General features: G+C 35.9%; 1 protein-coding gene across 1 annotated transcript in view; it reads left to right on the forward strand.

Annotated features, from left to right (window-relative positions):
- The window catches only part of LOC110460579 (tetraspanin-4-like), a 15,713-nt gene extending 5,587 nt beyond the window's left edge, over nucleotides 1-10,126 (forward strand). The window contains exon 2 of the mRNA XM_021513559.1: nucleotides 4,187-10,126. Coding sequence (XP_021369234.1) covers nucleotides 4,203-5,129 — 927 coding nt within the window. The 5' untranslated portion in view covers nucleotides 4,187-4,202 and the 3' untranslated portion in view covers nucleotides 5,130-10,126. The remainder of the gene's footprint in view (nucleotides 1-4,186) is intronic.
- Nucleotides 10,127-17,067: the final 6,941 nt, after the last annotated feature.

The raw sequence follows: 17,067 nt of genomic DNA on the forward strand, positions 1-17,067 counted from the left end.
CACTAATTTTTTTCAACTTGACCCTTTTTAAGGAGTTATGGCCCTTTGTTAAAAATCGTTGTCATGACAACTCTTTCTTAACTACTAGTACAATGTTAACAAAACTGGTTCATCTGGGCTAACAAGATTTTGTTATCAAGTATGTTTTGGCATTAGGACAGAGTACAGGAAGTAAATCTAGTTATGTATGTCAGTGACCTACATGTATATACACAAATAAATGTACAACTCAGTCAATAAAGAAATCTTTACTGGTGGTATAGACTATAGATTGCTTTGCAATGCTTTGTCTTATATTAGTTAGCCTTTAACTTACAGTTCTGGTTTTATAAAGGAGGGGGTATTAGTTAGCCTTTAACTTACAGTTCTGGTTTATAAAGGAGGGGTATTAGTTAGCCTTTAACTTATTATTACAGTTCTGGTGTATATAGGAGGGGGTATTAGTTAGCCTTTAACTTACAGTTCTGGTTTATGAAGGAGAGGTTTTTAGTTAGCCTTTGGCTAACAGTTCTAGTTTTACAATTTTTATTAGACTTTTTGTATTATTTTCAATCTTTCAAACATATCTAATCAATGAAGATCACATAATCAATTAAATCCATGAATAGATACATAAATGTACAATATCCATGTGAACCCCATAGACGTATCAACATTACTTTTTTCGTGTTATCGCCCTTTGCAAAGCGACGGTGTTGCCCGGAGTAAAGCAACTTCCGGTTTAGTTAAATCTAATGTAATTTGTGTGTGATATATAATACGTCATTGTAATCATTATATACGTTTATAACATTTTATACAACTTTTTCGATATGCTATAGTTAGTAGACGTATTTTACAACGTAAACAGCAGCCTGTAAGGAGGCAGTACCCAAATCGGATCAGTACCCAAATCGGATCACTTTTTGCAAAAATACTTATAAATAAATAATTGTGTCAACAAATCAGTTATAATAATGATGTAGTCTTAGAGTAGATAGCCATGCACCATTTTTTGTCTAGAGCTGTTTAGTTTTTAAGTTCAAATAGCACAAGAAAACGTAATTCAAACTCAAATGTCATTGTTTTTATCACGTTTTTAAAAAATGGGGCGTGCGACGACTATGCATGCTGTTTTGGACTATAGGAATAAATTAACACTATAGAAATACTTTTTGTCATATAAATTCTAAAGGTCATCATAGAATGTTAATATGCTGACAAAAGATACTCATTTGAAGCGTAAGATACTGCATAATTCAAGCCTTGATCCGATTTGGATCCTGACATTCGCAAAAACCGGAGACGCTGATTGGTGACTTCAATGCTTATACAGCAATATGATCCGAGCTGACCGTGTTCAGCTTATACGATCGAAGTCCTACATACATGTACACTTTTTAGATTAATTAAGAGCAATAGACGGGGATTAGTTTAAATACGCTTCACGATCTGTAGAGTTATATTCACACACGTGTGCCACGCCACGTCAATTCATCATAACTAGGTATTTTTTTCAAATATCTTGGTATATAGGTACATCCAAGTCATATAAATAACACATATTCTGATTTTAATTTTTATTCAATAATTTTGTCTGGCGACGTGTTGTTAACTGTACAGGTTAACGCAAAACATAAGTGCCACGTCGACGATCGGAAAATTCAATTCATCATAACTCAGTAAATATTTCAATTACCTAATTGAAATTTGGTGTGTTATAGTCATATAAGCAACACATCTTCTGATGACGCTTACTTCATTTGGTATCTTTTAAGATTTTGTTTGGCGACGCTTGTTGTCGGTTGAAGACGCTTAATTTTGAGGGTGACCACAAGAAAGTACAAGGATTTATTGTGGATTGGTTAAGTTATGCGAAGGATGGTTTGTAGAGAAAGAGGGTGTATGCCAACGGCCGCCATTTTACCTCCGTGACTTAACAAAGTGTTTTTGTGGTAGCAGCGGAATACCCAAATGCTGAGAAGTATTTAAACTCATATAAAACAGGAAATGCCTGAGTATTTTACCAATAATTGGATGAAAGAGGTGTACTATCATTCAATATAGACAACAATCAAGTACTGCCTATTTTGGTCACAATGTACACCAACTCAAAGAGTATCTGACACAGACCATGGGGTATGGGTGGGCGTGTGTGGCGAAGACATCAGGATGAACAAAACCACAGAGATCTTAATTTTATTTAAAGAATTTCCAAGAACCAAGAATTGCGTTCAAATTAGCCAAAACGACTGAACACGCAGAAGTAATAAAAAACTAATGTGCACCTTGCGATGACATAGCTCCTTAAGACCAGACGATTTTTATGTATATTGCGTGGTGAGGTTTGAATATAGTATTATGTATGACCCAACCATAAACAAATCCTATGGCATACAGACAAATAAACTGATATACATGGACGATTGCAATGTCTGATGATGACTAATCTGTAACACATCACAGAGAACATCCTATCGTTACTAATTATAACAACAAACAACTTCTACTTTCTGAATTTAGAGAACAGCGTCCCTGATAATAGATACCGCCAGTATCGTGTACACGTGTGTAATGGGAAACCGGAAGTGTCATTACTCCGATTTAAGGGACGTAACGCTTAAAATTCAATATGGCGGCTTTGTGTTGATACGTCTATTGGAATCAATAAAAAGGTCCCAATGAAATCAGTACAAGAAAAAAGTCCCAATAAAATAAATGCATAATATGTGTCTCAGTATTGCCTGCATAAATATATAAACGTCTTATGAAAGGCAGAATATGCATTCAATGTTTCCATTGGTAGGAAGGAAGAGTGTATGTTTTTGTGTTTTTGTGTGGAGGAAGGGGGGGGGGGGGGGGGGGGGTGCTGTTGTTGTTGCTAGAAAATCAACACTATTACGTACCTAACTGCATAGCAAATATGGGCTAGTAAAAAATGCATTATTATTGAATTTAAGTACCAAAACGTTTAAATATGAAAATATCATATTGTAGGTTGTATACTTTTAATAGCATTTGCATGGTATTGAATTACAAACACTGGTCATGGTGCAGAACCGACTATTATAATCTTAAATATGCCATTAATAGCTGGTCATCATCAGAGGATGGGCTGTTGATATTGGTTTTCGTCCATGATCTGCCCCTCAGTCATTCACTCAGTCAGTCAGTCTTTTAAGACATTTTGTTGCGCATTCTAGAATTTGAGATGCATCGGAAAACAAGTCCCTAAACGTAATGTTCCAACTTGGTTTCCATAAGACCATAGTTACATATGTACATCGGTTTGTTCCGTGAACGTAAATATTTAGATTGGAGAGAAACGATAGTACTAGTGATATGCAAAGTATGAGCTGCGTGCAAGTACATCATTATTGGATTGGGTATACGTACACTGTACATTCAAATACAAGATGGGCACGTAATTTCTCAGCACCATAAAGGGTATGTATACAGTCAACTCATTTGTTTACACTATTCACATAACATATACTGAAACACAAGCAGGGACAACCATTTAAAAACCATGACAAGTCAGATTATCTTCAGAGATAAGTATGCTAACAACATTCCATGATCTTTCAATGGTGCCCCCCCCNCCCCCCCCGTCCCCTGGAATATTTTATTGAATTTATGGTAGCAAGTAAGTACATTTATATTGCCATAAACGATATAGAAGCCATTCATAAAATTTAAATTATGTTATTGTATTAAAGAATTTGCACTGTGTAATAGACTGACCAGTAATTGTTGTATCTACTTCTAAAACTTCTATTATATATCTAATAAACAAAGTAAACATGAACTATTTTTTTGTGGCCAAATACAAATCCGTAAGATATTCAACACGGCATTAGCAGTATACTATCTAATGGTATTATCACAGGTACTAGCCTCGTCTGTTCATTACGGGTGTATTAACCAACGAGGCTATACATAGATATTACCCAAAGCTATCAGTAGTGTCGAATACATGAGCTATCTTGGAATTTGATTTCGTAAGAGGAACACATCACGTCTTTGTTGAATATCATACATTTGTATACATATGAGGGATAATAGTGACAAAATATATATCTGGAGCATGCATGCAAACTTCAAATATTTACAATACAGTGTAATTATTTTTATATCAGACCATAAAGTAAACGGTTATCAACAACCAAACAATATATTTTTATTTTTATTTTGTTTTTATTTGCAGGACACGTGCGATATTGATGTCCAAGACCAATGCAATGGCAACGAAAGTTCCACATTTACCCCTGCATGAGAAGGCCAGGATCTATAAGCGGTTGATGCTGGTTTTCCTTGTGGTCTACATACTTGAAGGAGTGGCCTCTTTCAGCATTGGCGTCTGGCTGCTTGCTCGATTTCATGTAGTGAGCAACTGTTTTATTAATTATCAAATTAGTGCCGCGAGTTCTTTGATCCTTGTATCCGGCGTGCTCACCATATGTGTATGCTCTTTTGGTGTGGTGTCTACCTCCAAAGCGGAGAATACACAGTGCTTACGGCCCTTTCTCATCTTTCTTGTGCTTCTAGTAGCGCTGGAGCTATCTGCCGCCATTGTTTCAACGATCGACCAACATAAGCTTGATGACAAAACTTTTCACAACAGTATGAGTACGACTCATTGGTCCATCAGCAACGAAAACGACGAAGAAGAACAGAAAGAAGAACTCGAATGCTGGACAGAAGTACAGAAGAGATTCCGATGTTGTGGCGTGGATGGCTATCGAGATTGGATCAGCGACACTTCAGATACGTACAATTTTTCACAGAGTATATCTACTCTAGCTTTAGACAGCTGCAGATGCGAATTAAATTGGAGAGAGAAGGAACGAAAGTGCATAGAAGTCAATGTGACGCTTGGAACCAATGTGAGCAACTACGGTGTGTTTGCAAGTCCGTGTCACGACGCCTTGTACAGTGCCATTACGACTCAGACGACTTTGATAAGATGGTTCTGTCCAATTCTTGTTATATTACAAGTTGTTGCATTTGCTTTTATTTTCTGGTTCTTCTCAAAGGTACAGAAAGCAAATGCCGTAGAAGTTTACGGAGTAGGTAACAGGAAGAGTACAACCGACCCGGAACCTCCTATCATCTTTTCGGTCTCGAATGATAGACGGTCCAGCAGTTAGACTGTGCTCAATGACTCCGCTGGATATGCGTTACTGTTGGTACATCGAACCAACATGTGGTTATTGCGTTACAACGTCTTTTTCAATGAGCGTCTTATGAGTACAGTATTTAACCCTATACAGATAGTTAGGATCCAAGATCATGTTTGACTTGTTTTGGCCATAATCTCCTGCCGTAAAAAAATTCTATGTTTTAATGTGGTGACAATATTTTAAAACCTTTCTATATATAGAAGTAAACAATACGTGCCATAACATCGCCATTTAAACAACTGTTTCATCCATACAAGCACCTGGGGTTTTCACCTTGGGACAACAACGTCTGGTTCCTATCTAAAATACAGATGTATCATCAAACCGATCAACTCCGTCTAATTTAATCGGGTGAGCTCGACGCTTGAGATATTTTATGCAACTTAATATTCAGAATCTCAACGCCAGGGGGACGATTATGGACCTTTTTTGAGTGACGCTTTGGCAAGGACCACGGATATTTTACTGCAATGTCGTAAAGTGTCCCGATAATGAACCGTTACAGATGAATACACATTGAGTGTGATACTACTGATGTGTAACTAGCATTACAGTTTGAATTGTCTTTCATTTACTGTTTTATGATATGCTTGTGAAATCAAACATTTCAGGTACATGATCTGTTTGAAACAGCGTGTCGGAGTGATATTATATTTTCTTAAATCGTAACGAAGAACACGGTGGAATTCAATACAGTTTCGTGGATACGTAGCAAGATCAGTGAAACTCGATCATTCACGAAAATATCATATTTTATGTTGACGCTATGTGACGCTGTATGTACAAGATGCAGTTACCTGTACTGTTTGAGATGTAGTCTGAATGAAATTCACCCGCGAAATAGTGCTGGTTTACCTAGAGTTCGCTCGCACACGTATGTCTCCCTATTGGATCACAAAACTGTGCATTATCTGTAGAAACATTATAGTCAGTGCTTACCATAAAACATACGATCTTGTTCCCTGAAAATGGCTGGTCCATTATTTGTTTAAAAAAGTTTGTTTACAACATTACTCGAACCATGCAGATGAATTGACGCAGGAAGAGAAAATTGTTTTTTTTCATTGGGTTTGAACGAAGCTTGCATACCACAATTAATGTAAAATATGTATTTAAATAATCATATATTTAAAGGTCGTTTGCGGCTTATATCGTTAATATTTTCACTTTTAAAAGATGTGAAGTATTGTATGGTTATTTCACTTGTGTTAAAGACGTCATGGAAACATATCCCTTATTCCCATAAGAAAAATGAAACTACTATCGAGGTTGTACTTTTTAATGTACATGTAACTTTATCACATTTGTCATTAATAGACTACGTGTTTAAAACAGAAGAGAGAATCGCATATGAGTTGCGGTAATGTTAAAACGGTTCATTGGTCCGGGATTCAATTAGTATCAACGTATTTGTGGTTGTTAATTACAGCTATATTTAAAATTGTAAAGGACAAGTTCATATAGGGAAGTGCAGGATTGCACCAGCTGTGGTCGCATACAGACGCTTTCTCTTGAATATTAACTTTAACACGTGACATTACTGGGGAAGTTACATTGTGAATGTTTAACTAATTGGTATTACAGTTTTCTCGATGGCAAAATATAACACATATATACTTAGTATACAGAATATAAAATGAGGTCGATTCTTCGCTGGTCTACTGGGAACACTGTATGAAACTCATTGTGTAACGTGGGATGTGATATATTATTGAGTGGAGAATCCTCGCCTGAGTCGGGGCAGTATTCTATAGAAAGGAAGTTTATGTTAACAAAGAGATTCCCTTGAATATGTATACATAATAAGCCACGAAATCGATAAACCTATTTCCATTAGCTGTATTTTAAATGTAGACTAAAGATTAAATTCATTTATCCTTATCACGCAGGGTCGTATACACAGAAACATACATATTGACCCATACATTGTACATTATTAGGCATTATATCGTTGGAAAGGGGTTATGACGTCAGCAACTGTGAAGCGTCGGCCATGTTTGCTAATTTTTGCCGTTGTGGTGTAATATTTATTGAACATGCTATGAAGAAGCGTCCGTTGTGCAATTTTATCAATTTAACGTGTCTGTTACTAGGACGATAGCTAAATGTGTCCGTAACTCGGACATCAGCTTGAATCGGCTCCTCATTATACAGTTTATGATGATTTATCTCTTGCATTAGAAGTTTACATTGATGCATTCCTCACTTAAATATTTTACCTTGGGTTGAATGTGTATCTTACTGTGATATTTTACCTTGGGTTGAATGTTTATCTTACTGTGATATTTTACCTTGGGTTGAATGTTTATCTTACTGTGATATTTTACCTTGGGTTGAATGTTTATCTTACTGTGATATTTTACCTTGGGTTGAATGTTTATCTTACTGTGATATTTTACCTTGGGTTGAATGTTTATCTTACTGTGATATTTTACCTTGGGTTGAATGTTTATCTTACTGTGATATTTTACCTTGGGTTGAATGTTTATCTTACTGTGATATTTTACCTTGGGTTGTATGTTCTCTTTATTTTATTATTAATATTAATTTTCAATGTTAATAGTCATGGGACACTTGGAGATGTTCTCATTATAGGATGTCTTGTACAGGTTATTGATATTTAATTATGAAATTCAGGAAATAGATGATGAAAGACACTTCCTCGTGAAATATCCACAATATGATGATATTAGGTTTGAACTTTTTTCCATGGCCAGGGGGAAAATCCCAGACTTCGCAATGTTAGACGAGGAATAGAAATTCATCACCATAATAAATTATAATAGCATCCAGACTCAACTTTCAACTTGTTTATTACAATAGGCGCAAAGCACATATAGAGCAGTGATATCATCTATTTCATAGAGTACAGTGCTTTAAACTAGGTGAATAATATATATAGTCCATCATTAGAAACTACTATTTAACTTGATAATCATGTAATTTAAAAGTATTTGTTCTCTTTCTATTATTATTAATATCAATTTTAAATTTTAATAGTCATTGGACACTTTGAGATGTTCTCATTATAGGATTTCTTGCACAGGTTATTGATATTTAATTATTATGAAACCACATGTCCATCATCCTGATATACTAAACGTTTTCCCTTGGGTAATGTATATAGATGGAACACAAAAGTAATGTCTTTTTATGAGTATTTTAGGTGATTTGATATGTATCATGTGTATTAATAGTGTCTCGTAGGTCAGCATTTGGCCGGATATTAATTCCTGTTAATGGTTTTTATATTGTATTTGTTTTACTGTGAATTAATATGTGACACTTTAATAAAATGTTTTTTATTATTTATTATGTATGTAGGCTATTTCTGTTTTAACCGTGTTGTCTACCTCATGGTGTCCGGTAATCTGACTCATGATATTTTGTTTGCTACTTTGACTTGTCTGTAACTCTGAGATTCTTGGTACGATAGCAATTAATAATCTGAAAGGAAATGTTTGCTAAAGAGAGGGTTATAACTTGTACATACGATTTCCATTGATAGAGGATACGGTTTGGTCGATGTCGTACAAACGTTCCACACGGGGTGCATATCATTCAATGATTATTTGAATTGTATGCGTTTATAATGGACCGTTCAACTACGTCTATATTGTGCAAACAGAAAATTGTTTACTTTTTTCCCCTTTTGTTTTACATCACGGATTGAATACAATAAGCATAAAATGCATTTTAGTGTTTTATAGATTTTTCTTTGTTACACATAAAACATTTGAGTAATATAAAAACATAAAGGTACACAATTTATTACAGTGAATATTGATCGTACTTTCTGGTTTTAGTATCTTATTAGTCAAATTAAATAGCTAAATATTGATCTAAAGTTATGGGAAAGGTCTCATCGTATATTGGTAAAATCGTATTGCCGATCAATGTGATAGTTATGATGATTCAATCATATTATTGTTATGTATTTTATTCTGTAGTTTTGTAACAAGTTGTTCTATTGGTCAATCTCCATGATTTATTTCTATGAATCATTCGCAGACTCTGTGTCAAAGGTCCCGTATGTAAGCATACAGTCAGTACCGGACAGTAGTCTGACATTTACATGTACTGTGCAGATATTGGCTGGTATTTCGTCAAGTGTTTTCAGATGTCTATTTCAAGGCTACACATGGCAATATCAGATTCAATCTGTAAGCTTCAATTTGAAATTGACATTTGGAACTGACATCAGGAAAGTACATGACAGTGTATCATCAAACATCTGCAGCATTCGGAACCGTGAAAGTACATGACAGTGTATCATCAAACATCTGCAGCATTCGGAACCGTGAAAGTACATGACAGTGTATCATCAAACATCTGCAGCATTCGGAACCGTGAAAGTACATGACAGTGTATCATCAAACATCTGCAGCATTCGGAACCGTGAAAGTACATGACAGTGTATCATCAAACATCTGCAGCATTCGGAACCGTGAAAGTACATGACAGTGTATCATCAAACATCTGCAGCATTCGGAACCGTGAAAGTACATGACAGTGTATCATCAAACATCTGCAGCATTCGGAACCGTGAAAGTACATGACAGTGTATCATCAAACATCTGCAGCATTCGGAACCGTGAAAGTACATGACAGTGTATCATCAAACATCTGCAGCATTCGGAACCGTGAAAGTACATGTACAAACGCCAATCAACTTTACAACTACCTACAGAGTACTAAGTTTTGCTCTTTTGTTTTATACTGTTAAAGTTACTCTCCAGGACTCCCTGTAACAACGAACGATAATTGAACGCGTTTTTAATTGTTGCATGTGTTAATACGTTGGGCAATACTTCATGGCAGATTGACCAATACAATTGTCGTTATAGCAACCATGATTTCTAATAAATAACACGCCTGATTTGATTTGTACTTCTAGACAAAATGAATGCTAATGTTGCTGTTAATTAATTGCCTTTTAATTTACAAAATAAAGTGTTTGATTTCAGAATTACCAATGTTTTTGTTGATCAGTTTTTGATACCTTACATTGTTATGCCAATACATACGGTATTTATCTGTTAATGTTCGATTATCGTCTGTTTTTTTATTACCGTCCCAATGCATTTTGTCGTGAGTTAATTTCCAAGTCACGTTCTCTTATCACGTGCGCTTCCGTTTACGTCAAAAAATGCATTTTTCAATACATCTTTCACAAAATCTTGATATTTATTTATTTAAGATAGTTTAAATAATAAACGAGTTAACAAAAACAATATCAATACATTGTAAATATTATTTTCATGAATGTTTGCGAAGCAGACGACGTTTGATCATAATATCAAAACTGGAACATTTTTTTCCACAAAAATGTGTTTTAACATTTGAAAGAAAAAGTTTGAAGGGGAAAAAATCCATTTTTTTATGAATTAATGAAAGTGATACAAAGAAGAAATATAGTAAACAATTGATATTAAATTGATCAAAAACATTATCCTTAGAGAGTATGTTCTGGGCATGATCGTTTAGAAGCTTTTTTTTGCAATCAGCTCGAGCTAGGTCCTGTTTACAAAATGGCGACTGGAAGTAGCAAGACGGATTAGATTGAAACTCCAAGATGGCTGCCGCTGCTCTGATTGGCCGAAATCATATCCAGTAATAACATTCGTTCTGTTTGACGGAACATAATGAAACTTGGTGAAAGGGATGATAACATCACACCAATCGTTTTCGACAAATAATATCTCACCTTTTGATTCAAAATGGCGGCCAAATGCAGGCTTCTGATTGGTCGAAATTTAAATCTCGTCCAATTTCGATAAAATTTGGTATGTAGGTGAAGTATTGCACTACGAACACAACTGCGGTGTTCGTTTTGTAAAAAAACAAAATGGTTGCCATTTTCTGGGCTCTGATTGGTCACAATTTCAATGTCGAAATCATATCACCACTAAAAACATTCGTTCTATTTGATGGAACGTAAAGAAACTCGGTGAAAGGGATGATAACAACACAGCGCTCGTTTTCGATCAAAAAAAATAATTGCACTACAAACACAACTGGAGTGTTTGTATGTGAAAAAAACCAAATGGCTGCTATTTCCTGGCCTCTGATTGGTCAAAAAAATTAATATTGTCTGATTTTCATGAAATTTGGTATTTAGGTATATCATGGGACACCGGGCCCACTTGTATAAAACATCTCAACTCTTGAGATTTCCTCAAGTCTAAGATTTCCCATAGACAATACATTGCTTGAGAATTTCCTTTACTTTGAGATGTTTTATACAAGTGGGCCCATGTCACTTTCGTAACCTGAGTTTCAACATTTGGTATGTAGGTATAGTTTGCATTTCGAACACATCTGCGATGTTCATTTTGTGTAAAATACAAAATGGCTGCATACTTAGCAGGAGAGGGGTGACTTCCGCTATTGCTCGCAATTGCAATTATAATATTATTTATTATTCTTATTTCTTCCACTTTCTTCCGCCGACGAGGTTTCCGACATTTTTCTCAAAAACAGTAGGGCGGAATTCAACGAAACTTTACATGAGTGTTCGTGTATGACAGGCGGTGCGGAAGAGTATTTTTGTTTTTCGATCGGTCAACCGAAGTGATATTAGGGGACTGTGAATTCAACCGCATAGGTTTCGTTGCCATAGCAACCATATAGCAACCACACGGATGCTTTTGATTGGTTGAAATTTAGATATTGTTCGATTTGGATGAAAATTGGTATACATTTTGTATATGGGTATTAAGGGACTGCGAATAAAACTGCATAAGTTTCGTTACCATAGCAACCACACGGAGGCTTCTGATTGGTCGCAGTTTATATATTGTTCGCTTTCGATTTCACTGAAATTTAGTATGTACATTTTAGGTGTACGTTGGCAATGCGATCTTTTTCTGGTGCATCTTCGCGACTATGGGGGCAGTTTGGGGGACATATGTAATGGTCCCCCATTACAATTAGTATTTGTTTTACTTGTAATTTGTCCGTCACTTTTGAACCGTTACAGACATCTTCAAGAAACGTGCGGTATGCCTGCATCACCCTAAGACGATGTGTAGTGCACAATGTAAAAGGTGCAGTATACCTACATCACCCTCAGTGGATGTGCAATGCACTCTGTAAAACGTGCAGTATACCTACATCACCCTCAGTCGATGTGCAGTGCACTCTGTAAAAGGTGCAGTATACCTACATCACCCTCAGTCGATGTGCAATGTACTCTGTAAAACGTGCAGTATACCTACATCACACTAAGACGATGTGCAGTGCACTCTGTAAAACGTGCAGTATACCTACATAACCATAAGACGATGTGCAATGCACTCTGTAAAACGAGCAGTATACCTGCAACACCCTGAGTCGATGTGCAGTGCACTCTGGAAAACGTGCAGTATACCTGCAACACCCTAAGACGATGTGCAGTTCACTCTGTAAAACGTACAGTATACCTACTTAACCATAAGACGATGTGCAGTGCACTCTGTAAAACGTGCAGTATACCTGCATCACCCTAAGACGATGTGCAATGCACTCTGTAAAACGAGCAGTATACCTGCAACACCCTGAGTCGATGTGCAGTGCACTCTGGAGAACGTGCAGTATACCTGCAACACCCTAAGACGATGTGCAGTTCACTCTGTAAAACGTGCAGTATACCTGCAACACCCTAAGTCGATGTGCAGTGCAATGTGTTAAACGTGTAGTATACCTACATTACCCTAAGACGATGTGCAGTGCACTCTGTAAAACGTGCAGTATACCTACATAACCATAAGACGATGTGCAATGCACTCTGTAAAACGTGCAGTATACCTGCATTACCCTAAGACGATGTGCAGTGCACTCTGTAAAACGTACAGTATACCTGCATCACCCTAAGACGATGTGCAATGCACTCTGTAAAACGACCAGTATACCTGCAACACCCTGAGTCGATGTGCAGTGCACTCTGGAAAACGTGCAGTATACCTGCAACACCCTAAGTCGATGTGCAGTGCACTATGTTAAACGTGTAGTATACCTACATTACCCTAAGACGATGTGTAGTGCACTCTGTAAAACGTGCAGTATACCTGCATCACCCTAAGACGATGTGCAATGCACTCTGTAAAACGAGCAGTATACCTGCAACACCCTGAGTCGATGTGCAGTGCACTCTGGAAAACGTGCAGTATACCTGCAACACCCTAAGTCGATGTGCAGTGCACTATGTTAAACGTGTAGGATACCTACATTACCCTAAGACGATGTGTAGTGTACTCTGTAAAACGTGCAGTATACCTGCATCACCCTACGACGATGTGCAGTGCACTCTGTAAAACGTACAGTATACCTACATAACCATAAGACGATGTGCTGTGCTCTCTGTAAAATGGTAACTACGATATTAACCTCAATGTTATTCGTCTAATATGTGCGAAATGTTGTCAAGGTAGTTACTTTCAAAGGTTAAAGATATCACCAAGAAACTTGTTGTGTATCTGCATTACCCACAAACAAGTGCAATGCACTGTCATAACTTGTCACATGATGTGCAATGAGCTGTCAGGAGGTCCCGGTGACCCTGACCTCAACGTCAAAGGTCAAATAAGTGCTCATCTGTTTATTTTTTATTTAGGGTACTGAGACCTTCCATGTCATAGCGTGTTAGTTGCATTTCTTCCATTTGTATTTTTTAGTAGGCAGTTCCTCTTGTTACATTACACATGAAGACACACGCTTATTTTCCTTTTTTGTGCATTTTTATTTTACAACGAAAACGGAAAGAATATCAGCTAATAATGGAAGACTTAGTTTTGTTTACAAGAACAAATTACCAGTTAACACTAATTAATTGTTAGCTTTAGTATAACATACATTGCAATACCTTACTACGACACTACTACATTGTAACTTTAACACACCATTATCAAGACAGATGGATATGTGGATTCTGAGGCTAGTAATTGAGTATAGTAGCTTACAGCTACCTTGTTGATGTGGTCATTCATGAATTAAATGGCTATACATTAACTGCATGAACACATATATCTTATGGTCCTTTATAGTTGAAGATGAATTTTTTTTTATAAATATTACACATCAGAGCAAATTGTGCTTAATCGCATCCTTCTGATTTCCACTCACTAGTAACAACTATGATAAGCTATAAATGAAATAAATGACTATTTCCTTTTTATGGGTACATAGAACATTAGTATTCAGTTAAAATATACAATAAAAGGGTCCGTATTCGTGAAATCTTTCTCATGCTTAAGCATAGATTTTGTGTAACTTTCATGTCACTTGCTTACTCTTGTGACACGGTCAAATAGTCAACCGAGAACATTTAAGATAGTATGCTGTTTGCAGTCTCTCCCTAATTCTTCCAAAATTGTTGAAAAAATGTGATTTTTAATAAAGCAATCACCGGACAAGACCATGGGCTTGAGTAGAGAATTTGAGTTAAGTTTGAGCGTGAGAACGGTTTCGTGAATACGGGTCAATGTAATTAAATTGTCATTGAAGTTCACAATATTAAATTTAGCCCTTGTCATAAGTGATCAAGTCACCCGCGGCATACCCTTGTGAGTCGGGTATTCCAATGTGGAAAGAATATAAGTGCTGTCACTCATTGCATGTCGTAAGAGACAACTAATGGGGGACCCTCAACTGCGGATTTGCCTTTGTGCCCTTCTCTTAGAGACAAAACAATTACCAATATAATGTGCTGCACACATTGCACACTATGGGATCTTTACCTTTTTGCTCTACTTACTACAACAGTCCTTTTGTTTCCTAGCACCTTGTCCTGGTCATGCTCAATGTTTACTGTCCAAGTGAGGAAGGCAGCCGGTTCTGTCCTTAGACCAAAACATTCCAAAGTCCTTAAATTTATACTTGTTATTCCTTTCGAAACGTTCAGCATTTTGCTAAGGGAGACAACTGCTTAGTCCTCCAGCACTCATACAAAATTGAGCATACATTACACACACGGAGGCACTTCAGATAATCTAAACGGTTAACATAGGATGTTAAATATGTAGAAACAAACCCAGTCACATACGGCGACATGAATTGTTCAAAAAGATTTCGACAGCAATACTGAAAGCATCAGAATTTCTAAGGAGCTCTGATGATGTCTCTGAATTGTACACATTTGATAAAAAAAACAGCTTGCAGTCTTATGAAAATCTTTTTCGTTTCACAAATCGAAACATGATTTTCAATTTCCAATTCCAACAAATTTTATCGACAATATAAGCAATAGTCAATAGGATCAGACATCAGGCATAGCCTATCTAAGTCCTCTCCTTAAAGTGACAACAGGTGGTAAGAAACACAGACATATATTTGTACATTGATATGATGTTTGGGATAAGGGGAAGTAACTCCTTGACGTAAACAGACTTGTTCAGTATTCTTGAGATATAGTAACCCTTTCCCTAGGGATATTTAATTTGAGATATTTACTAGACTATTATCTTCAGTGAATAGTATCAAGTATTTGACAATGAGTTACTGGTATTCATATAAGGTAAACTGTTGAGTATAAATATTTGGTGATATTGGATTTATTCCCTCAACAGATACAGGCCATACAGTTCACACTAGCCATCACTCATTGTTAAGGATCAAAAGCCAATTTCAGCAAATAGATATATAATTTGTAAGTAGGGCTACACCAACTCCTGCAAGTAATGTAGTAATTCTTTAATTAAATTGAAAGGAGTTTCTCCATATCTTGATGTAAGCTTAAAGAAGAAGAAGAAGAAAACAGAAGAAAAAGAAAAAGAAAAAAACCCACAAAAACACACACACACAAAAAAAGACAAAAAAACCCATCTAAGCTGCCCAGAGCCAATTTCATTCAATAGGTATATATAACAGCTAAATTAGTAATTATCAAAGGTAGAATAAAGTATCTAATTAATTCCTTATTATATAACATTAGGTTTATCTTGTACTACTATATCATTGTAGTTCACTGGGGGGTATAAAGCTTTTATACATATAACTTGGGGGAAAATATATATATATATATAAGAATGAAAGAATGTATAATTATGTTCCAAAAAATAGTAAGGGTAAGTCAAATATCATATTAATGAAAATCTTTTTGATTGCGATATAAAGTTTGATACATGAGATAAGATATCTCTATTTTGTAAATCATTACAACTATTACAACCATTTATTAGGACATTTATACACAGATGATTGTGAGTGTGATGATTCAAACTCTGTTGGAGAGTCTGGCGAATTTTGTTATTTTGATTACATTCAGAAAAATAATGTGGAGCAGTTTCGAAAGATCCGTTACACTCACACATTGGAGATTCAATTAAGTGATCTTTATAACGATCATAATTTAGATTATTAGCATTATTTCTTAATTGGCTAAGTATAATGTTTACATCACGATTGTCAAAGTATTTAAAAACATCACTTGTTTCAGATTTCATATATTGCTTTGTAGTTAGTAACCTTTTTAACTGTGCGGTAGATTGGATGTTAGTAATATCTGGGGCAAGTCTATTCATTTCATTTAGCATGGACGGAAAAAAACTTTCAAAATATGTTACAATACGACATTTCCTTGAGAAAATTACAGATTCAGTTTTAGAAGGATTAAATTTAATGTCCCATTTAGTGGCCCATAGCTTAATATTAGTCAAGTCATTGGAAAGATTTTGTGCCAATTCAATGGGATTATTATCACATATACCATAGAGAGAGGTGTCATCTGCAAATAATTTAATTTTACTGGAAACACAATCAACAATATCATTTATATATATTGAAAACAATAACGGACCGAGGACCGAGCCTTGTGGAACCCCTGCTTGAACATGATGTATAACCTTCAGTTAGTATTCTCTATTTTCTGTCTGATAAAAAGTTACGAAACCAATTTAAAAGATTACCTTTAACACCATATGATTCCAAC

The sequence above is a fragment of the Mizuhopecten yessoensis genome, unplaced genomic scaffold (assembly GCF_002113885.1).
Source record: "Mizuhopecten yessoensis strain PY_sf001 unplaced genomic scaffold, ASM211388v2 scaffold10439, whole genome shotgun sequence".
In the NCBI taxonomy this organism is placed as follows: domain Eukaryota; kingdom Metazoa; phylum Mollusca; class Bivalvia; order Pectinida; family Pectinidae; genus Mizuhopecten; species Mizuhopecten yessoensis.